The sequence below is a fragment of the Sus scrofa genome, chromosome 9, assembly GCF_000003025.6.
Source record: "Sus scrofa isolate TJ Tabasco breed Duroc chromosome 9, Sscrofa11.1, whole genome shotgun sequence".
Lineage (NCBI taxonomy): Eukaryota > Metazoa > Chordata > Mammalia > Artiodactyla > Suidae > Sus > Sus scrofa.
The window spans coordinates 10,567,096-10,591,366 of NC_010451.4; the positions used below are offsets into that span (position 1 = coordinate 10,567,096).

A 24,271-nucleotide genomic window follows, 5' to 3' on the forward strand; every position below is an offset into this window, starting at 1 on the left:
AGGCTCAGGGGCTGCAGAGCGGGGCGACCTTGGTGACTGATGTGCCCACCCCAGCAGATCTCCGGGCACGAGTTGGACACTGTTGTGGGTTGTAGGAGATCTCATTCTCCCCAACTTTGCAGCTGCTCTTGGGCTTCATCAGCTTCTCGATTGGAAGCCAAGGGGCTAAAACTCAGAAAAGCAAATACACTTCCCTGATGAGGCTTCCAGAGGAGCAAGAATAGCGACGTGATGCCACCTGCAGCCCTATAAAGATTGGCCCCTCTGTCTTCCCCTCACAGTCGTGGCCTCTTAACGTTCTTGTGTTCAAGTGCCAAAATGAGTGACCGCTATCTAGAACAAAGGATTAGTATCAAATTTTGCGTGAAATTAAACAAGTCGGCAAGCGAGACCCACCATCTTTTAAAAGAAGCTTATGGGGAGGAAGTCATGTCAAGGGCCAGAGTTTTTGACTGGCACAAAAGGTTTAAAGAAGGGCGAGAAGACATTCGAGATGATGCCCGAAGTGGTCGTCCAGTCACTCACCGGACGGATGAAAATATCCGGAAGGTCAAGGACTTGGTTTGTTCCAACAGGCAGTTAACCGTGAGGATGATGGCTGAAGAGTTAAATTTAGATAAAGAAACCGTTAGACTCATTCTCAAAGAAAACTTGAATATGAGAAAAGTTTCTGCAAAAATTATATCAGGTATTCTGAAGGGTGAGCCTCAACCTCGCAAACTTGACTTTCGGTCTGATCTTTCCAAGGAAACGAGGAAAAATAGCTCATGTGTGGGGAAAAAGGGAGCAGGTTCTGAAACATGGAGTCCTCTTCAGTGCAAAGCTGGTGGGGAAATGCCTCTGCCGCTATCCCATCCCAAAATCCATTACCCTGCCAGCCAGCTTCTGCAGCCTTCATCTTCAGCAAGCCTTCCCACCAGGGCCGCTCAGGATTGGTTCACACCGTGGTGAAAGGACTGTGGGGTAGCTGAACCCGAGCTGGAAAGCTGCCTCTGGCTTAGGCACCCTCACTTGCTACTCATCTATTTTCAGCTTCTTTCCCATTCCTCCCTACTGGTCCTGGCCCTGTTCCTTACTCTTTGCTCGACTCTTGAGCCATCTTCCTTGCTGTGCTCCACAACTTTGAAGACCTTTTGGCTGTTGACTTTGGTACTGGCTAGTGCCTGAATTTTTTTTTTTTTTTCTTTTTTCTAAATGAGGTTGGATCTTTTCACTGCCCAGAACTTAGCTTGTTATGGCTGTCTTCTTCCTTTTGCTCAATTTCCTGCCTCAAGGGATCCTATTCCCATGAAAGGTGGGAGCAGAACCTCTTGGAATCTCCCTCTCTGTTCCCAGGGAGGCATACGCCTCTGAGAGGATCCCAAAAGAAGGCCTGCAGTTCCAGCCTGCTTCACAGGGAGGGTCTGAGGTATGGTGCAGAAGGCAGTAGCATGCTGACATAGGGAGCAGTGCTAAGGGCTGATCCAGCCCAAATGACTCAGGGGGAGCCCCTCAGAACTCAGTGATCAGCCACCGTAACCTTCTCACAGACCTACCCCTTACAGAAGAGCTGAGTTTGCTTCTTTCTAGTCTTGTGCTGTGGAATCCCCCCTGATACACACTCATTTGGGTGTCTCCCCTCTGCTGGAGGAGGAGGATCTGCTTTTGATAAACTGGGGACTCAGGTCCAGGCTGTGATGTGTGAGGAGAAGGCCAAGGTGACACTCTAGAGCTTGAATTAAGGCAGTCGGCTGCCCTTGTGCTGATGACCACACGGCAGCCTGTTTTTAGTAACCGATACCAGCAGTGTTGGGTGTGTGTGTGTTTTGAGCACCTGCAGTTTTTAGAACCCTGCTCCTTATGGACGGTGTGAGGTTTTGAAATAAGACCAAGGGCTGGGCGGACTGCTGGATGAGGTGGCTTCTGAACTGGATCTGAAAGGGAGGATGAGACGAGGGGGCTAGGGAGTTGGGGCAAGCTCCCCAGGCAGGTGGAACAGCATGAGGTTTCAGACCTGCCTCGGTAGGAAAATAATGGCACTCTTGGCTGAAACAGCAGAGTCTCAAGAGGAAGCTAATGGTGTCATGCAGAAGACAAATAGTCTGGGGTAATGTGCTTCCTCTCCTCGTCCCCCAACACTTATCTAGTCTCATACATTGCATCTCCCTGAGTCTGTGCATAGGTTTGTAATAACCCACGTATTTGATGATTGAATTTTCTCATCAAACCCTCCCAAAAGCACAGGCTCTGCAAGTTCAACCTCCTTTATCGCTCACTGGCTCTCTGTCAGGATTTGTGGAATGAAATTTTTCCCCAAGTGGGTTCCAAGTCATACCACATAGACCGGAAATATCCCAGAAGGTCTGGTGGAAGAATGTGTGTGTTGGGTGGGGGTGGGATGGTTAGTACTCGCATTCCAGGGATTAGCCAGTGTCTCTGTCCTCACCCACGGATTTCTGCATAGAACAGCTCCTGTTATTTACTTGCCAAGTTAGTAAACAATATTGGTTGATAGCAGAGGCCCAACATTTATTCCAATTATTTCTAGCTCCTCTCTATTGCCTGAGTTCCCCACTAATAGCGTCAGCTTTGAGGCCCCCTGATATTTAGAGCTTATCCCACAATTAAAAGATACTGTGCAGGAAAACTCTCAAGCTAAGCAACGGCTCACAGACTTCTGCCTGCTTAGCACTTTCTAGACTTTTCATCTCAGGATCATTACCTCTTCCTGCATCAGGTGAGGCCCCGGGCTCCCCGTAAGTCCTTGCCAACAAGGATACTGCACTTCTGGAGGAAACTCCCAAAGCGGGCAACTTTTGGGCTGAATATAATGTGAATCTTGGCTCGGCCTGGGGGTGATGGCTGCAGAATTGTATGCTTCTGTGCCCAAGCCAGGTTCCTACAGCAGGACCTGGAGGCATGAGCTCTAATCTGTGATAACACAGAGGTCCTGAGAGAACTCATTTCTGGATTTATTCCTGTCCTGTGAACAGGCTGGGAGTGACCCTGCCAAAGATGCTAGAGCAAGACCATGCTGGAGTGCAGGGGACCAGAAGCAGGGTTGGCCCAGACAGGGTTTGGACAAAAGGCAAGTGGAAGCAGGTAATCGGGAGATTGAATTCAAATTGTTCCAAGGAGCTTAATGAAAAGATCTTAATTTATTATTACTTTAGCTTTTTTTTTTTTTTTTTTTTTTTTTTTTTTTAGGGCCACTCCTGTGGCATATGGAGGTTCCCAGGCTAGGGGTCAAATCAGAGCTGTACCACAGCTCACAGCCATGCCAGATCCTTAACCCACTGAGCAAGGCCAGGGATCAAACATGCGTCCTCATGGTTGTTAGTCAGATTCTCTTCCTCCCTAATTTATTACTTTAGACCATGCCCTGTTTGGAAGTCAGATCCAACTACTCCCTGAACCCATTGCACATTTGCAAGGCTTCCCAGAAAATGTTCAGTGAGATGATGATAAACCCTAGGAAGCCTCAAGTTTGGGGGGAAGTGAAAATACTCCTGCAGAGGCGTTCCCTAGTGGCGTGGCAGGTTAAGGATCCAGCATTGTCACTGCTGTCATGTGGTTTTGATGCCTGGCCCCAGAATTTCTGGATGTGGTGGGTGCAGCCCCCCCCCCCAAAAAAAAAAAAACGCTCTTGCAGAGCAAGCCATTCATACATGGCTGCTCAAAATCCAGGCTAGAGCATGATATCCAAGGAGTATCCCCCAAAAATATAAATAAAAGAAAAAAAAAAAAAACAAAAAACAAAGGAGTATCCATCCCAGGCAAGAGAGTTCTCATGTAACCCGTACCCTTTAGGTGTCCACCTGCCAAATCCATTTTATTTCTTTTTCTTACTGCCCAGCCTGCACCTTGCTGCCTAGGACTCCTGAGCTTCTGCTCTTATCATCTCAGGGATCCACCCTTCATTATGCCCCAGGCCCTTGTCCTTGACTTTTTTCAGGTACCAACTCAGTTACTGTCCATTAGTCTGTGCTTGCTCCTCCATTTCCCCAAGCTCCCACAGCTGCTTTTGTCAGCTTTGATGTGCTGAGCTGGCATTGCCCTTTTGGGCATGGTTTTCCACTCAGCTGCAACTCCTCTCTCTTCTAATTTTTGTTATCCCTCGTCCAGCTTTCCACTTCTGCCCTACGTCTCGAATAAGGAGATTGTCCGTTCTAGCCCAGGCCCCAGATTGTCCTCCTCTTTGCAAGAAGCACGGTAGGACAACACAGGAGAATGTGTTTGTTTGTTTGTTTTTTAATTAATGCATGTATAAGGGGCACACTGGGAAGCCACAAAAAAGCTTCCTCTCGCCCGTAGGCACCAGGGGTTCCACTCCCCGGAGGCAACCAGTATTACCAGTTTCTTGAGGCAGTTTGGGTACCTCTGGTAGTCAGGAGTCATGATATAACATCCAGATCCTATTCTCCCAGCAACTGTATTTTACCTGGCAGGAGAGGCTCCATCTAACCACAGCAGATGAAGCCTGGCCCTCTCTCGGGGGCCTCAAAAAGAGAGCCGACCATCCGCAAACCTTGACCATCATTTTCAAGCTGAACCCACAGTCGAGGTAGTCTCTTTGGCTTTCAGGCTGATCTTCACCATCCTGGTTCAGAATGCACATGGAATATTCTCTACCACAGGTGGAAGTCCGGGAGGAATAGGCACCTTCCCTGGGGGCGGGTCATTGGGTTTATCTAATCTTTTCTCCACCCATCACCCCACCCTCTGCCTGTGCCACTAATCATGACCAGAAACAGCAAGAATAAAATGTTCACCGGTGTATGATTTTGAAACACATGTGGATGGTTGTGCAGTCTTCTGAAAGCTGCCCCTGGCTCCCAAGTTCTCATTGAGAGGTTATTGTTCAGGAAGAACGGGTACCTGGCACCTGCTTTCCAGAGGCTTCCTTTCAGGTCCATTTCTTTGAGTTCAGACCTAACTTTGGAGATGCCCAGATAAATCTGGATGCCAAAGGACTTGAGAACATCTAGTAAAGGAATGGGGTGCCATTGCGAACTGTCCGTCACTGTGTCACATGCACTGATCAACCAGCCTGCTGTTTGCAGATAGCCTTGCCAGCAGACTCCCTAGACTCCTTGGGATGGGTTCCCAGGGTCCCATGTGGCTCAGTTGGTAAGACTCTTCTTTGCTGCTGGGACTGTTTATGCAACCCCACGTTCTCCAGCTGCTGCTTCGATGTATCCAAGCTATCAGCTTGGATCAGGTTTTTACATCCTACTTGAGGCGACACCCTTGTATTTCTCTTCTCTTGTCTCTGCCTTATCAGATCCTTGCACACACTGTTACAGTTGCATCACCCTTCTCCCAGTATTAATATCCAGGGGAGGAGTTCCCGTTGTGGCTCGGTGGTTAACGAATCCGACTAGGAACCATGAGGTTGCGGGTTTGATCCCTGGCCTTGCTCAGTGGGTTAAGGATCCGGCATTGCCGTGAGCTGTGGTGTAGGTTGCAGACGCAGCTCGGATCCCACGTTGCTGTGGCTCTGGTGTAGGCCGGCAGCTGTAGCTCCGATTCAACCCCTAGCCTGGGAACCTCTACATGCCACGAGAGCGGCCCAAGCAATGGCAAAAAAGACCGAAAAAAAAAAAAAAAAAAAAAAAACGGAAAAAAATCTGGGGTGGAAACTTCAATACCTCCAAGGACCCACTTAAATGTAGCAAAGAAGTCAGCAAACTTCAGTAAAGAAAATGTCTCAGGCTTGGGTGGGCCGTATGGTGTCTGTTCTAACATCCCAGCGTTTTAATGCAAAAGCAGTCGTAGCTCACGTGGAAACAGGGGAACCCGGATGTGTCCTAATACAATTTATTTATGGATCCTGGGATGTAAATTTCCCAAGTTTTCACATGTCACAGAATATTATTTTTTCAACTGTTAAATATATTATAAAAACATTCATAGATGCAGGTCCTAGAAAAAAACAGATGGTGAGCCAGATTTGGTCCCCGGACCATAGTTTGCGGATATCTGTCTAGTGTATATAAAGTATGATTATAAAAATGACAGATGATTGATCCTTTTCTGTTGATAACATCATTAATGCTAAATTGATCTGGCAATGTATGGCAGTTTACTACTATAGAAATTGTGGAACACCGAAGGGAATCCTTACGGTGTCAGGAGAGTGAACTAGAGTGGAAAGATTGACTCTTTTACCTTAATCGTACTCTGGCTCACGAAATAAGTTTTGTGCTGTTCTTGACTAAAAATGATAAGACACAGACTACTACCTATATTTCACCCTTGTACTATCTCCAAAAAAACCTGGCCATGCTGAAAATGGTGCCAACTTAACAACCAGGGATAACAGAATGAACTAAAGATACTTCCGAAATGGCCTTAACCATGGGCAGCATTTGAATAAATTTATCGCCTATGAAAGTGACTACTATGGAGGTGACACCATTCACTGAATTATATTTTTTGCATGCTTGCAAAAATAATTGTGTGTATCTATGTATTACTCACGTAAATATTTATATATGCCACATATATATATATATATGGCTCCCTTTAGGCGAAAAAAAGCAAGTAAACACATCACCATTGGTGCCAAGCTATGTCCTTTTAGTGTGTTTCCTTGCTTTTCTCCTAAAGAGAGCTGTATTGTGTCCCCTTCATTTAAACTGATTTTCCAAAGTTGAAATCAAATCTCGGGATGGAACAGACCTTTGCAAGGGTGTTGAATCCAGCCAGTCATGTTTCTTTTGAATCCAGGAGTGGCTGAAAATGCTCCAGCTGCTGAAAAACTGCATCCGAAAGAAGATTCTGTGTTAATTCGGCAATTTTTTATTGCATGGCTCTACGTGCCAGGCACCGTCCTGTGTATTGGGGTGCAGCAATGAACAAAGCAGACACAGGCCTTAGATTTGACAGTCTGAAATCCAATTACATTGCTCTTCACGCTTGCAAAATTTCTGTTCCGTGTGCTCACACTAACTCGTTATTAGTTGCATACCTAGAAAAAGGTATAACCTTTGCCACAGGCCTCTCTGCTATGCTCATGATGCCTCTCCAGCTGCATTAATAATTTAAAGACTCTATGTTCCACTTAAATTTTATTATCCCTCAGACCAATCTATATTGATAGAAAAACACACTGGCAATTTTGGAAGTGTCCATTGGCAACAGCTTTCTGAAAAGCAGTTTGGCAGTATCTGTCAAGAACTTTAAAAATGTTTATATCTTCTGATCCTCTAATTCCACTTCTGGGAATCTCTCCTAAAGAAATAGTCTAAAATGCGGGCAAAATTTATGCTTAACAATCCAGAAGTCCAACCGTAAAAAATTGGTCAAGTCACTTACGATGTGACCATACCATAGACTGTCATGCTGTCATTGTGATTAACGTTTGTGAAGTGTTGAAGCTGCATGGCCAAACTCTTATCACGTTACGTGAAAGAGTGATATACAAGATTATATCCATAAATCTAAAAATATTTCTCTAGGAGTTCCCATCGTGGCGCAGTGGAAACGAATCCTCCTGGGAACCATGAGGTTGTGGGTTCAATCCCTGGCCTTGCTCAGGAGGTTAAGGATCTGGTGTTGCCGTGGGCTGTGGTGTAGGTCACAGATTTGGCTTGGATCAGATGGTGCTGTGGCTGTGGTGTCGGCCAGCAGCTATAGCTCTGATTTAATCCCTAGCCTGGGAACCTCCACATGCCGCCCGGGTGCGGCCCTAAAAAGTAAAAAAAATATACATATATCTCTCTCATTTTTCCCACTATGGCACAGGGTGTTAAAAATCCGACTGCAGTGGCTCGGGTTGCTGTGGATGTGAGGGTTTGATCCCCGAGCCAGGAACTTCCGTATGCTTGGGTGTCGCCATAAAAAAGTGTATCTAAAACATTGTGAATTTTATTGCCAAAATAAAACAATAGCACCAAAAGTTGGCAATGGAAAGAGTGGGGCCAAACCACTGGTTTGTTCCAGGAACAATTACCTGGCAGCCTTGAGGCGGAGACTGCATCGTACTGTCGTGTTGGTAGCAGGAGTGGGACCAAAAGGGAGAAGGGCCTTCTCAAAGGAGAATCCCTCCCTCCAGGAACCCCAAGTGGAATGAGAAGCCCCCACCAGTGACATGCTCCTGTGACATGGTCCTGGGGAGGTGAAGGAGCGCAGGTGGATCGAGCATATTCTGACAAGGGGGAAAGGATTTGAAGTTCGCTCCTGGGTAAAATGAACCTCATTCTTGCGTCCTCTCATCCAAGGTGAATATTCGCGAGATGGATTTGATTACAGCTGACTCTCTGAAGTCCTCTTGAGCTTCCATATAATTTCTTTGGGGTAAGAATGGCTTTCAGTGCTCCTCCCATACTGGGATACTCAGCACGATGTCCACAGGAATAGTCGATGTTCCACATGCAAATCGATCGTCATCTTAATGTTGTAACTTACAAGACTCTGAGGTTTGCACGTTGTTTGGTTTTTTTTTTTTTTTTTTTTTTTGGTGTCCAGAATTACTATGCTTTCATTTATATCTGAAGAGTATTCGTGTCACGAGATTTTAAAGTGAGAAATCATGTAGATATGCCCATCTATCCGTAGAGGAAATTGTTGTTATGTTGGGAAGACGCATCTTTCATTGTTCCTTTAGCAAAATGTTTATCATTAAAATGCCAAATGTACCCCCTTGGTGAAATTTTGGATTTTCAAATGAGTATGCAAGGTAAATACATGTTTAGAGGCTTAGACCGTGTAGCGTTCTTGAAGGTTTCAGTCTAACTCTCGGGCTATAGAAAGAACAAAACAGTGAGGCGAGGGTTTTAGTCCTGCTCCTTTAAGAAACCACGTGACTGGGAGTTCCCATCCTGGCTCAGCGGAAACGAATCCAACTAGGATCCATGAGGATGTAGGTTCGATCCCTGGCCTCACCCAGTGTGTTAAGGACCCAGTGTTGCCATGAGGTGTAGGTCGCAGATGCAGCTCGGATCTTGGCATTGCTGCGGCTGTGGTATAGACCAGCAGCTACAGCTCCAATTGGACCCCTAGCCTGGGAGCCTCCATATGCCACGGGTGTGGCCCTAAAAAGACAACAGAAAAAGAAACCATGTGACCTTGGGCAGTTTGTTGGTCTCCCTGGAGCACTTCCGGTTACTCCTCATCTATCAAAGGAGAAAAATAAAACCTGTTTCATGGAGTCGTGTATTTTGTTCATTTAACAAAATGTGTTGATTGCTTGTGTGCATCTGACCCTGTTCCAGACACTGAGGATCCTGCAGGAAACACAATTAAAAAAAAAAAAAATGTTTTTCTGGGAGTTCCTGCTGTGGTGCCGGGGATTAATGATCCAGCTCATCTCTGTGGCATTGCTGGTTTGATCCCTGGCCCCGTGCAGTGGGTTAAGGATCTGGTGTTGCCTCAGCTGCAGCATTTGTGGCAGATGGGGCTTGGATTCAATCCCTGGCCCAGGAATTTCCATATGCCTCGGGTGCCTATGGAAGAAAAAGAAGAAAAAGAAAAAAATGTTCTGCTTCTTGAGTGCACATTTAAGGGATGGGGGGGGGACAGATAAGAAATAATATAAATGAGTGAAAATATACTGTGTCGTAGAGTGAGTGTAGATGCAAGGCTACTACGTGAATACTGTAGATGAGGCGCCCGGCCCAGGATCTGGTGTGGAGCGAGTACTCCGCAGATAGTAATTTTCTGTGCCTCTTCAGTCTTCCTAACAGCTCCTGAATTACTTTACAGCATGATAGCCATCCGCACAAGGCCTGATCCAGCACCTTCTACCTCTTGCCAGTTGTATAAGGCCTGAGCCTGTTTTGCTTCAGAAGACAAAGGAATCTTTACAGGTGTGTTTGGCACTTCCTGTATGGCAAGTTAAGCCATGTGGTGCGAAGCACGGTTGATAAATGTTCTTTTCTGAAGCCAGTTGGCAGGGGTCCTTGCCTAGAGCTCGTGGCCTTGGTCCACAAAGACAAAGGCATCGTATATTTGCTGCTGAAGCAAAATGGACTAGGGAATTGTACTGGCTGTTTCTCTTCAAGAAAAGACGTGTGACCTATGTCCCGTTCCAATGCTGGAGAACTGGGCAAAGTTTGCTTTATTTAATGGGAGACCGGGGCATTGACAAAAAGCCAGGAAAAAGGGTTTAATGCTTGTGGTTTTGTTATTTTTTGCCCATTGTAGAAAATTGGGGATGTTCAGAAATGTTTAAAGAAGGGAGTTCCCATTGTGGCGCAGCAGGGACGAATCCGACTAGGAACCATGAGGTTGTGGGTTTGATCCCTGGCCTTGCTCAGTGGGTTAAGGATCTGGCGTTGCCGTGAGCTCTGGTGTAGGTCGCAGACGCAGCTCGGATCCCCCGTTGCTGTGGCTGTGGTGCAAGCTGGCAGCTGTAGCTCCGATTAGACCCCTGACCTGGGAACCTCCATGTGCCGCAGGTGCCGTCCTAAAATGCAAAAAAAAAAAAAAGAAATGTTTAAAGACTCAACCAGAGGAGTTCCCACTGTGACTCAGCAGGTTAAGAACCCAGTTAGGATCCATGAGGATTTGGGTTCCATCCCTCGAATCACTCAGTGAATTAAAGATCCTGCATTGCCACAAGCTGTGGCATAGGTCTCAGATGCAGCTTGGATCTGGCATGGTTGTGGCTGTGACAAATACAGCCTCAGTCTGACCCTTAGCCTCAGGAACTTCCATATGCTGCAGGTGCAGCCCAGCCATAAAATGCAAAAAAAAAAAAAAAAAGAAGAAGCAACCAGGTATTTGACCAGACCCATCTCTCTGCCTCAACTTCCTCCTTCAAAACCATCCAGGATGTTTATGAATGAATAATCATTTACTGAATTCCTTCAGGCCAAGGCCTGTCTAGGCACAGAGTGTATAGCCCTTGCCCTTGGGCAGTGCCCAGCCTTGGGTAGGGAAAGGACCAGAGGTGGGGGACCCCAGAGGATGGGCTCCTACCTTAGACTGTCACTCTTTCCCAAAGGACAGCTCTAAGGAACAAGCTTTTATAAAGAATTGGGGCAGGGAGGAGAAAAAAAATTAAAAACACTAAAAAAAGAATTTAGAACAAAATGTTGGACTCATCACACTTAGGGTGATTGTGAGAAAATGGAGTATAGAGATGAAACACAGAGCAGCGGGAACTGGCCTGCTGCCCTTTGCCATCCCAGCTCCTCTGTGTCAAAGGGTCCTGAGTTCTGTCCTCAGGGACTCCGTGTGCAGTATGACTTCTCAGAAGAAACTGGACATTTAGGCTGTGGGCCAGTACCCCGGAGCCTTGCTTTAAGAACCTAATAAGTGAAAATTCAAAATTACAACCCAGATTAGATGAGGAAATTGGCCCAGGGAGGCTGAGTGAATTCTCTTGAATCACACGTCTAGATGGTGGCAGAGCCAGGATAATAATGAAGGACCTTGAATTTCACTCAGTCCAGGGAGTTTTTTTCCCATTACTCCATTGGTAATAATTCCCTTTACTAAAGCGTACATTCTTAAGATAATTTTAAAATAATGGTCACCCTTGCGTTTGATAAATATGATTTACCAAAGGTTGATTTTAATGCACTTTGGGGAGAACATATTTAGGGCATAGAAGGGGGTGCAAAGGTTTTCCCAAGTTTCCCTGGGGTGTCTAGTCCCCTTAGTTCTTCTCCCAGAGGTGTGCATTCATAAGTAAATGTTAGCATTCTGTCCTTCATTTTTTCCAGATGTTCTTCCCCCGTACTGTGCTATGTTTTGTGTCTTTAATATTTCTTCTATACATTTTAAAAAATCTGGGCACATAAATGCTAATAAAGTTCTCATCTATCTCCTCTGTGCTGTCTCAGATTTCTGGGTGTGTTTATATTGATGACACAGTGTCTAAAGCATGAACACTGTCACTTCATTAGGGCTTGTATTCCTCAACCCTAGACTTGTGTTGCTAGATGTTCCGAAAATTCACTGCACTTCACTTGTAAATGCCACTATACTGTGCCACCATATTTCCATAGTAACATATACTTCAAGAAGGAAAACAGAGGAAGCCCAAGGAAATGGGAAGTAAGCTTCAAATTAAAAAAAAAAATTAATTTAAAATAGTATATATTTTTAAAAATAGGGAATTTTTTTTTTTTGCCTTTTCTAGGGAGAGTCCCAGGCTAGGGGTCTAATCGGACCTGTAGCCCCCAGCCTATGCCAGAGCCACAGCAATGCGGGATCCGAGCCACGTCTGCAACCTACACCACAGCTCCCAGCAACAGCTCCCAGCAACGCCGGATCCTCAATCCATTGAGCAAGGTCAGGGATGGAACCCGCAACCTCATGGTTCCTAGTCGGATTCGTTAACCACCAAGCCACGACGGGAACTCCAGAAACAGGGAATGTTAAGTTCCAGTTTGAGGTCCCTTGAGAACAGAATGCCCTGCAATATCCACCACCAACCAAGTGGTCCAATTTTGGAGTCACACTTCCTTTGAGCCTCCCGTCCTGTCAGGTCCACACCATTCCCCTAACATTTCTTAGTGTCCTGGCTGCAACCAGACAGGGGTGTCAGCCACCTGTCGTCATACTGTCTTGAGGTCCATCCTCTACACTGCTGCACACGTGCTCCTTAGTTTGGAGTTTGCTGAAACCAGGACGCTTTTTGACACCAGCTTTTTGAGCTTGAATGAGTCACAGCCTCTGCCTGGAATCCCTGCCTGCTGCCATCAGCCTGGCAAACGCCTACTCAGCACTCAAGCCCCACTTCTCAGGAAAGCAGCCCCCAGTTTCCAAAGCCCATTCTTATGTCAAGGAAACTGTAACACTTAATTGTTTGCAGGACGTTTTTTCCTCCCCTACCAACTCCAAACTCAAAAGCCAAGACCACATCTGATTTCTCTCTCAATTCCCTGCCTGGGGAACATAGCTTGCCTGTAGCTGTTCATTAAATGTCTGCTAGATGGATGAAAGATTAGACTTTTATGCAAACCGCTTTTTTAGATTTGTGATTCAATTCACCATCTCAACCATTTTAAAGTGTACCTTTCGGTGGGGTTTAGCACATTCACAGTGTGGGGCAATCATGCCGCTATCTAGTTCCAGAACACTCCAAAAGGAAAACTTTGTATCCACCAAGCAGTCACTCCCCATTCACTCTCTTCTTCCAGCTCCTGGCAACCACTAATCAATGTTCTGTCTCTGTGAATTTGCCAGGTCCGGACATTTCACATAAATGGAATCGTGCCATATGTGACCTTTGCGTCTGGCTTCTTTGATTTAGCAGAGTGTGTTCAAGATTGACCCATGTTGCAGCATGCTTCCAAACCTCTTTATTCTTAGAACTGAGGAACAGTGTATGTTATTCATCTACCACATTTTGTTTCTCTGTTCATCCACTCACGGACATGTAGCTTGTTTCCCCCTTTTGGCTAAGATGAATGGTGTTGCTTTGAACGTGTATGTGCAAATTTTTGTTGCAACACCTATTTTTAATTCTCCTGAGCATACACCCAGGAGTGGAATTGCTGGGTAATATGGTATTCTATGTTCAACTTATGGAGGAATCTCCAGACTATTTTCCACAACAATTGCACCATTTTACATTCCCACCAACAATGCTCAAGGGGAGAGTTTCAATTTCTCCACATTCTCTCCAACACTTTATTCATTTATTTTTACTCTGTCCATCCTAATGAGTGCAAAGTGGTATCTCGTGGTGTTGATTTGCATGTCCTAATGACTAATGATGCTGAGCATCATCGCTTCATGTACTTTTTTGGTCCTTGTGTATATCTTCTTTGGAGAAATGTTGGTTCAAGTCCTTTGCCCTTTTCTTTGGGTCATGTGCCTTTTTGTTGTTGAGTGATAAGAGTTCTTCATACATGCTGGATACTAAACCCTGATCAGATACATTCTTTGCAAATACTTCCTGCCATTTGGTAGATTATCTTTGTCCTTTCTTGATAGTGTCCTTTGATGCACAAAAGTTTTTAATTTTGATGAAGTCCAATTTATCTATTTTTTTCCTTTGGTCGTTTGTGTGAAGAAACCATTATCCAGTCCAACGTCATGAAGATTTACCCCTGTGTTTTCTTCCAAGAGTTCAGTAGCTTTAGCTTTTCTATTTAGGTTCTGATCCGTGTTGAGTTTGTTTTTGTACATAGTGTGAAATGAGTGCCCACCTTCACTCTTTTGCCTGTGGACATCCAGTTGTCTTGCACCATTTGTTGAAAAGACTCTTCTTTCCCCCATTTTCTCCTTTATTTTTGAAAGATATTTTCCAGTATAATTAACAATTCTTTTCTTTCTGTCTGTATCGTAAAGATTTTGCTTCACTATCTTCTGGCTTGCATTTTTTCTGATGAAAAGTCTGCTGTAATTCTTTGTTCCTCTGTATGTGCTGTTTCCTTTTATGGTGAACTTAAAAGACTTTTTTATCACTGACGTTAGCAATTTAATTAAGATATGCCCTGGAGTAGCTCTCTTCATGTTTCTTGTGCTTGGGGTTCACTTATCAAAACTAAGATACCAACACTGGTACATTAATAAGAACTAAACTCCGTGTTTTATTCATAGCTCAACAGTTTTTCCATTAAGGTCCTTTTTTGGTTCCAGGAACCAGTTAAAGATATCACATTTAATTTAGTTGTTATGTCTGCTATTCTTTTTTGACCCATGGCAGTTTCTCAGTCTTTTCTGGTTTTTTATGACCTTGAAAGGAGTACTGGTCATGTATTTCATCGAAATCCCTTAATTTATGTTTGTCTGAGGTTTTCTTCATGATTAGACTGGGGTTATGGGTTTGGGGAAAGAATAACATAGAGGTGAAGGTCCTTATTATTATTATATCAAATTAGAAGGCACATGATATCCACATGACATCGCTGCTGATGCTAACTTTAATCACTTGGTTAAGGTAATTTTGCTAGGTTTTCCTATTGTAACGTTACTATTTTTCCCTTCCCATCCTCTGTTCTTTAGAAGCAAATCACTAAGTTCAGGACACACTCAGGGAGAGAGGAGTGGCTAAGTTCCAACTCCTACAGAGGGAAATATCTGCGTATGTTATTCAGATTCTATCTGGAGTAGTTATCTTTTCACCTCACTTTGTTTATTCAATGATTTATTTATATCCGTTTATATCAGTTTGGACTCATAGATGTGTATTTAATATTTTGGATTATAATCCATTACTATGTTATTAATTTTATTGTTCAAATTGCTCCAGCTTTGGCCATTAGACGCTCTTTCAGGTTAGTTTCAGTGTCTCATTGACGGGCTCCATCCTCTTGTTTTCTGAGCACTTCCTTGCTTTCTGTTCTTACATCATGTTCCAGGGTCATTCTTGCATTTTGTCATTCCACAGCCCCAAGCAACCATTTCTCAAAATAACTCTGGTTCCTTTTATTGGAGAACGGTATTTAGAAACCAAGATATGGTCACTGAGTGTGTTTGTTACTACTGGGATTTGGCCCCTATTTAACAAGCCCATTTTTTTTCTCTACCTACTTGATGGCATGGAATAGAGTTATAACTATTTTAATGTCCTCATCTATGCATTGTACCTATCTTGATCCGTTTCAATTGACTGATTTTTTTTCCTCGTTATGGCTCCTTCTATATGCAAAGAGCTTTTGGGTGTTACTTTGAAGCTTCATTAGTTGGAACATCAGCCTAGGGCTGATGTTGCCTCACTATTGTGGCAAAGTCCATCTTCTGCCTTGTGAAATATGCCTTGTTATTCTGAGTGTGGGGAATAGGAACTAGACCTGTGTGATCTCCAAGAATTGTTCCTTCTAATTCTTTTTGGGTGGTTCTCTTTCTGGCTTCAGGTAGGTTCCTCACATACATGCTTGAAGACTCGAGGAGACCCACAGCAGAAAGCTAGAACTTCCTTTTTCTGCAGCTCTCTTCTCTTTGGCACTCTTCCCTGTAAACTCTTGCCACCTTGGCTACCCCGAGTCTTCACTCCATCTCATCAACTCAGGGAGACTACTGGGCTCTGCCTGGCATTACTCTCTTTATACCAAGGCCTGGAAATTCCCTCAAGAGGTAAGCAGGGACAAGTGACGGGCTTTTTCTTCCCTCATTTCCTGTCTCTTAGGAATCACTATCTTTAATCACCTGACAGCCAATGTCTTAAAAACCATTGTTTCCTCTATTTATCCAGATTTGAGCTGCTTCATGTGAGAAGGTAAGTCCAGCCCCTATTACTACATCTTGGCCAGAATCAATCATATAAGCATAGGAAAATGGTAGAGCCAGGTTATGATTAGCACAGAGGTATGCATAAGACTTAATAAAGGCAATATTAATAGTGGTTAAGAGTATGCACTCTGGAACAAGACTGCTCAGATTCAATTCTGGCTTTCCATCTAAAGAGCTGGAAACCTGAGCCAGTTATATAACTTTTCTGGGCCTTGACTTCCTCATCTTTAAATGGGGATCATAATAGCCCTCTCTCATTGGAATGAGTTAAGGGTGAAATAGATGAATACATGTTAAGCACCTGGACCAGTGCTTGGTTCAGAGAAAGCATTCAATAAACATTAGCTATTACAATTTTGAATACAGTAGTCCCCCTCCCCCCTTATTTGCAGAGGATACATTCCAAGACCCCCAGTGAATGCTTGAAGCCACGGATGCTACTGAATCTTCTATGCACTGTTTTTTTCCTATAAAGGCATATGTATAATAAAGTTTAATTAATAAATTTGGCACAGTAAGAGATTAACAACAGTAACTAATAACAAAATAGAATATTTTTAATGATATACTGTAATAAAGATTATGGGAAAGCGGTCTCTCTCAAAATAGCTGGGGTTTTTTTTTTGTCTTTTTTTTCTTTTAGGGCCACATCCGTGGCATATGGAGGCTCCCAGGCTAGGGGGTCACATTGGAGCTGTAGCTGCCAGCCTATACCACAGCAATGCCAGATCCGAGCCACATCTGTCACCTACACCACAGCTCACGGCAACGCCAGATCCTTAACCCACTGAGCAAGGCCAGGGATCGAACCTGCTTCCTCATGGATGCTAGTCAGATTCATTTCCACTGAGCCATGACAGGAACTCCTCAAAACATCTTCTTGGGCTGTACTCACCCTACTTCTTGTGATGATGTGAGATGATAAAATTTCTATGTGATGGGATGAAGTGAGGTGAAAGGCATAGACACCCTGGTGTATTGTTAAGCTACTATTGGCTTTCTGATGTTTTGATGAAGAGCATCTGCTCCAGGTGATACTGGATTATCGGAACCACGACAATGATGATGGTTGGATGTCAGGAACAGATGAAGGTAATGGTTGGAGATTCTAGGTAGAATCGAACAGATGATGCAAGGGAGTCCCCATTGTGGCGCAGTGGAAATGAATCTGACTAGTATCCATGAGGATGCAGGTTCAATCCCTGGCCTCACTCAGTGGGTTAAGGATCCAGCGTTGCCACGAGCTGGATACACAGGGTGTATGTTGCAGATGTGGCTCAGATCCTGCGTTGCTGTGGCTGTGGCTGTGGCCAGCAGCTGTAGTTCCAGTTCAACCCCTAGCTTGGGAACTTCCATATGCCTTGGGTGCAGCCCTAAAAAAGCAAAAACAAACAAAAACAAAACATGATGCAAGATTTCACCAAGCTGCTCAGAATAGTATGCAAGTTAAAAATACGAATTTTTTTATTTCTAGAATTTTTCAGTTAATATTTTTGACCATAGCTGACCACAAGAAACTAAACCTGCAGAAAGTAAAACAGCAGATCAGGGGCAACTACTGTACTTGTTCAAAGTAGCCAGCAAATTTGGCTGTGAGTTCCCTAGTGACCCCAGCTAAGTGGAAATATCAGTTACATGATCTAGTGTCCATAAAATATATACAAACTTTTTGTACAAGAAAAGTACAGATTTCAGAATATTTCCTCCCAATATTCCTCATAAAGAGGATACTGTGTGTGCCTGGAATATTATACCAGCCAGAGGGAGTTTCTCAGGATTTTGTCTTTACCACCCCCTCCAAATAGCCAATAGCTTCACACGAGAGCTCAGTTCAGTGAAAGTGATTCCACTGGGACTGAAATATTGTAGTACCTTTGGTCTGGCTTAATCCAAAGATAAAATTTATAATGTCAACATGAAACGACTGAACCACATGTCATTTGGGCAATACCCCATAAATATAGGGGGGTCAATTAGGAGCCAATTACAAGGTTCAGACATCACAACTAAAGCCTGAGCCAAAGAACTAGCTCCAGGGTGAAAGGGCCTTGGCAGGGAACCAGCCCACTGTACTGTGAGAATCCACAAGGCTTGGCAGCTGCCTGAATAACTACAGGGAGGAGGAACTTTCAAGGCCCAGGAATGGAAGGATTTAAAGATGGAACGAGAACAGCATCTTTGTGTTGTCCAAATCTTCTGTAGACTTAGAAATATTTTGTCTTCTTACTTCATCAGCTACTGAGGGGGATGTATCAAAATCTACTACGTGGATTTGTCCATTTCTCCTTGTAATTCTGTCTTATGTATTTGGTACAAATATGCTCTAGTTATTATATCTTCTTGATGAACTGTCCCTTTTATCATTAAAGTAGATGACTCTATCTCTAGCAATGCCTTTTGACTTAACATCTATTATTGTTGCATTATTTCATTTGGTATTTGCCTAGTATATTTCCCATTTTTTAACATGTCTGTGCCATTATCTTTTTAAAATTAATTTTAGTGAAGTGCAGTTGATTTACAATGTTGTGTTAGGCTCAGGTGTACAGCAAAGTGATGCAGTTACACATACATATGAATGTAGCTATATATGTTCTTTTTCAGATTCTTTTCTATTATAGATAATTATAAGATACTGAGTATAGTTCCTTGCGCTATACAGCGTGTCATTATCTTTTGAATGTATCCTTATAACCAATACACAGCTAGATTTTTTTAAAAGTCCAATCTGAGAATCTTTGTCTTTTTTTCTTTTCTTCTCTTTTGGGCACCATGTGGCATATGGAGCTCCAGGACCAGGGGATCAGATATGAGCCACAGTTGTGACCTACATCATAGCTGCAGCAACACCAGATCTTTAACCCACCGTGCAGGGCGGGAGATGGAACCTGCATCCTGGCGCTTCGGTAACCCTGCTGATCCCATTGTGCCACAGTGGGAACTCCTTTGACTTTTCTAAGCATGTTGATATTTTTTATTATTATGATATATTGAGGATATTCCCCCCCTTTGTCTGTTCGCCACGTGTTTTATTTGATCTATTCTCTTAGCCTGCCTTCTTTTACTTGGTTTTTTTGTTTTGTTTGTTTTTTAGGACCACACCTGCAGTATATGCACGTTCCCCAGGCTAGGGGTCAAATCAGAGCTGCAACTACTGGCCTACGCGGGATCCCAAGCCACATCTGCGACCTATACCACAGCCAACGGCGATGCCGGATCCCTGACCCACTGAACGAGGGCAGGGATTGAACCCACACCCTCATGGATACTAGTCGGATCTGTTTCCCCTGAGCCACATGGGAACTCCTTTGATTGTTTTCTTGACTCCTTTTTTTATTCCCACTAGTGGTTGGAAGTTAGACATTCTAATCATATTCCTTCAGTGCGTGTTCTTAGGTTATCAATGTGCATACCTGACCTACCATTGTTGAGTTAATCACTATCTCTAGCTCCTTATAAAGGCTTCAGGAGCTTTAGAATTCTTTAATTCAGATCTCTACCCCCTTCTGTCTTCCAAGTAATTTGGTTTTTAGAATTTAGCTCCCCCTTACTTTAACGACTCACTCCCCCGTCTCCATTAGATTTTTAACAGCCAGTAGTTATAAATTTACAAACATGCATAGCAATTTCTTTGCCTGTCTTTCTATAGTCCTTTCTTTTTATTGAAATGTAATTTGTGTACAATAAAGATCATTCTTCTAAAGTTATACTTCAGTGGTTTTCAGCATATTCACAAAATTGCACGACCATCACCACTATCTAATTTTAGAGTATTTTCATCATCCCCCCCAAATCCCATCCCTTTAACCAGTCACACCCCATTCCTCCTATCCCTAGCCCCCGGCAACCACTAATCTACTTTCTGTCTCTATGGATTTGCCTATTATGGATATTTCATATAAATGGAATCATATAATATATGGCTTTTGTGTCTGGCTTCTTTCACTGACAGAGAGTTTTCAAGTTTCATTCGTGTTGGAACATGTATCAGCACTTCATTCCTTCTTATGCCTGAATAATATTCCATTGCAATGGATAAAACACATTTTATTTATCTATTCATTAGTTGGTGGACATTTGAATTATTTCCACTTTTGGGCTGTCATACGTAATGCTGCTATGAACATTTATGTACAAGCATTTTTGTGGACATGTGTTTTCAGTTCTCTGGGACATACACTTAGCAGTGGAAACCATTATTTCTTGTATTTCATGGTATGCTTATAGATATTTAATAACCAGTGCTCATGTAGTAGGGCACAAGGGAGCCCCAATTTGCAGCATTTAGGGTTTTTTTTTTTTTTTTTTTGTCCTTTTGTCTTTTTAGGGACGCATCTGCGGCATATGGAGGTTCCCAGGCTAGGGGTCCAATCAGAGCTGTAGCCACTGGCCTACACCACAGCCACAGCAAGGCTAGATCCCAGCCGCGTCTGCAACCTACACCACAGCTCATGGCAATGCCAGATCCTTAACCCACTGAGTGAGGCCAGGGATCGAATCCACATCCTCATGGATGCTAGTCAGGTTTGTTAACTGCTGAGCCACGATGGGAACTCCTGTAGCATTTGTTGATCTCTGAGATGCAAACACTCAAGCAGCCAGTGTGATATCACTGAAACTTAGAGAAAGGGAAAGATGCCCGGTAGCACACCATTCTATTCCCCCATAGAGCTGCGGGAGATAACCTCAAGAGCATAGATAATAGCAAAATTGTAGGAAAATAATGAAGAGGTGATGCATCATGAATATTTTTTACCCCATTTTATTTTTTTTAATTAATTAATTAATTTTTTTTTTTTTGTCTTTTTGCCTTTTCTAGGGCTACTCCCCCGGCATATGGAGGTTCCCAGGCTAGGGGTCTAATTGGAGCTGTAACCACCAGCCACAGCAACACGGGATCCAGCCACCTCTGCAACCTACACCACAGCTCACGGCAACGCTGGATCCTTAACCCATTAAGCAAGGCCAGGGATTGAACCCGCAACCTCATGGTTCCTAGTCGGATTCGTTAACCACTGTGCCATGATGAGAACTCCTTTTACCCCTATTTTAAAAGTGATTCATTTCATTGTAAGTTTATATAATTTAATAGCAGTGACTATATTTAACAACCAGTTCTCAAAATTCCTGTCATTTTCGCAGTCAGCTCTTTGGAAGGATGTGAGCTGATTCTAGCACCTCGCTTGCTTCCCTCCACCCTTACACCTAACTTATTTTTCTGGATGGAAATTTTCTTCTTATTGAATCCACTAGCATTCTTTAAGCACAGTTTGTGTGAGGTACACTCACTGCCTTTTCTTGTCTGAAAATGTGGCTGTCACTTATGAATTGCCCGGTGCACAGACTGGCCATTTGAGATTTATGTGCTTTTCACATTTTGAAAATATTATCCTCCTGTCTTTTGGTCTCCATTGTTGCTGGTGAGAAGGCTGCTGTCATAGTTAACATCGCTTTTGGTAATCTGGCCCTTTTCACTGGGGCCTTTTACAGTTTTCGCTTGGCCTTGTGGTTTTGCAGTTTCATCAGGGTATGCCTAGTTATTAAATTGTTGGTTCTGTTTCTCTGGAGAGCCCTGACATATGGAGCTATAATATTTTTAATAATGATTTTCCGCCATTCCCTCTATTAAATCTTTCTGGAACTCCTATTAGACATATACCTGACTTTCTCTTTTGATCCTTCGTAGCTCTTAAACTGTTGTTCAGGTTTTCTCGCCCTTTTTTTTCTTGAAACTCCCTTTTGGTTCATTTTCCTCAAATGTTTCTTCTCCTTGTAGGTTTGCATCCTCTGAGTTTTTCATTTCAGCGGCAGTGTTTTTCATTCCAGGAAGTTCTAGGTGGTTCTTTTTCAAATCGCCGGACTCTCTTCCTCTCATACTGTTCTGTGTTTTTGTTTTGTTTTGTTTTAAATTATGGCTTCTGTTGCTTCTATTATATCTGTCTTAATCATTCTAATTCATGGTCTCTTTCAAATGGTTCTATTTTTACCCTTCTTCTCTCTGGTGTGTTGTGTTGGTTGACTCTCCATTTTGCTCGTTTCTTTTTTCCTGTGGTTTGATACTTTTTGTGAGCATTTTTTCATCAGGGATTTTTTTTTTTTTTTTTCCTAGTGGATTCTGCAAGCCCTGGATTGTGAGGCATCCTTGCAGAGCTATTTTGAATTTGCTTCAGCCTAAACCTAAGAATTTCAATAGGTTTTACTTTAGCTCTAACCTAAGAATTTTAAGGCCTGGACCAATTTTTATGGTAATTTATCTCAGTAGGTGCCTACACATACAGGTAGAGTAAATTTAAACCCCCACATGCATCTGGCAGTGACTGGGATTTTTCTGTTTCTCATGAGTACCATTTTTTTCCCCATCCAAGGCCTCTTCAGACACCAGGCTTCCTTGAACTTCTCTGCCCCTGGGGTACAGTTTTTCAGTCTCTTTTTCGTAGAAGGGGGCAGAGCTTCCAATGTCAGGGCTTCATGCAGGGGGCTCAGTTCCAGCTTTCTCACCTGCCTGGGACTGAAGCCCCATCTCCTACTCCTCAGTGTACAGTGGAACCTGGCCTGCAGCTCTCAGGGTCTGTAGCTAAGTGTGAAATCCCTGTGGCTGCTACATCACCTGTACCCTTTTCTGGCTCTGAGTTTTTCTTTCTTTCTTTTTTTTTTTTTTTTTCATTTCTGATATCTGGGGACTTCTCTTTATATTTTTCAGATTTAGCAATAAAAATATAACATGTCTGTTACAGTTCATCTAGCATCTCTACGTGTCTGTAGCAGGGGGTGGGATGGGAAACCCACCTACATCAGGGTAGTTGGTCAGGTTTCTGGAAGTTCCCAGATCAGGAGCGATCATTCTGTGGGGAAAACATTTCTTGTCTGCATTTTACAGATAAGAAAACTGAAGCTCAGAACGGCTGTCTACATTGCCAAAGGCAAAAAACTTTACATAGGGAAATGGGTTTTGTGTTCAGTCTGTTTGCAAGATCCCATGCAAGATATCTAGGCATCTTAAAATTACCTTGATACCTCTACCTTCTCTCCATGATTAGCTTTTTTTTTTTTTTTTTTGGTCTTTTTAGGGCTGCACCTGCGGCATAGGAAGGTTCCCAGGCTAGGGGTCGAATCGGAGCTGTAGCCGCTGGCCTACACCACAGCCATAGCAACGCCAGATCCAAGCTTCGAATGTGACCCACAACACAGCTCATGGCAATGCCAGATCCTTAACCTGCTGAGCAATGCCAGGGATCAAACCTGCGTCCTCATGGATACTGGTCAGATTCGTTTCCTCTGAGCCACGATGGGAACTCCCGTGATTAGCTTGTATGGATAATCCACCCCTGGATTTTGCTGAAGGAAATATGCTGGAAAAGATTCTCCCTGCTTCTAAGGAAAGGCTCGGGGGAAGAGAAGGGGAGAGAGTAAAACGCAGGTGGTGGAAGCTGGGCTCTCCTGAGCCTGAGCAACGCTGGGAGGAGGCGAGAGCCACCGGGCATTTCTGCCACCACCCAGAAGCACCCCCAACCCACTCGTGCAGTGGACAGTGAAAGGGACATTCCAGGCGTCCTGCATCTCACCTTTAGTTGCCTCTGGAGGACGAAGGAGGCCCAGGCGATGGCGGGACTGGCCTCTAAGTGTGGCTGAGTTTGGGGACGTCTCGGCAGAGACAGGCACACCCCGAGGCTTTTCCCTCTGCTGCTTAGACAAGATCACTTCTTGCCCCGTGCCTCCTGCAGCGTCTGGCCCTGAGCCGGTGCCCACAGAGGTGTGGTGGATGGATGAGCCTAACTGCGGAAAAAGAAGACCTGTAAAGTATTTACAGGAGAGGGACCTCGATGGGGTGCCCTGGTGACACAGCTGATAGGATAGGGGACAGAGAGCCATCGCAGAATTTAGCAAGAGCAGGAACCCACGGCTACCCCTAAGGTAAAGGGGCAGAAGGGGGAGGCAGTGTCACCCGAAGCCAGAAACCAGGGGCCCGTTGACCAGAAGCTAGAACCCTAGCACGCCAATCCGTGTGAGCAGGAGCCACAGAAAATGTGTAGCCAGAAATGCCACCCAAGACAGAAGGGGAGGACAGGAAACATCCTGCCTCTTTCTCCTCCACCCACTTACCCCCAGTCTCCTGCTAGGACTCCCTCTGGGTCAAAATCTGATGTCCCGGGGTCTG

The 24,271-nt window shown here is 44.1% G+C and overlaps 1 protein-coding gene across 2 annotated transcripts in view; it reads left to right on the top strand.

Moving 5' to 3' along the window:
- Positions 175 to 24,271, top strand: part of LOC102162715 (putative uncharacterized protein FLJ37770) — a 33,511-nt gene continuing 9,414 nt past the window's right edge. Inside the window, exon 1 of one of the 2 annotated variants that reach the window (XM_021062536.1) lies at positions 175 to 790. In XM_021062536.1, the coding sequence (XP_020918195.1) occupies positions 319 to 790 (472 nt within the window). In that variant the 5' untranslated portion in view covers positions 175 to 318. Of the gene's footprint in view, positions 1,087 to 24,271 lie in introns of those variants that run through there. The other variant, XM_021062534.1, reaches the window with a different exon arrangement.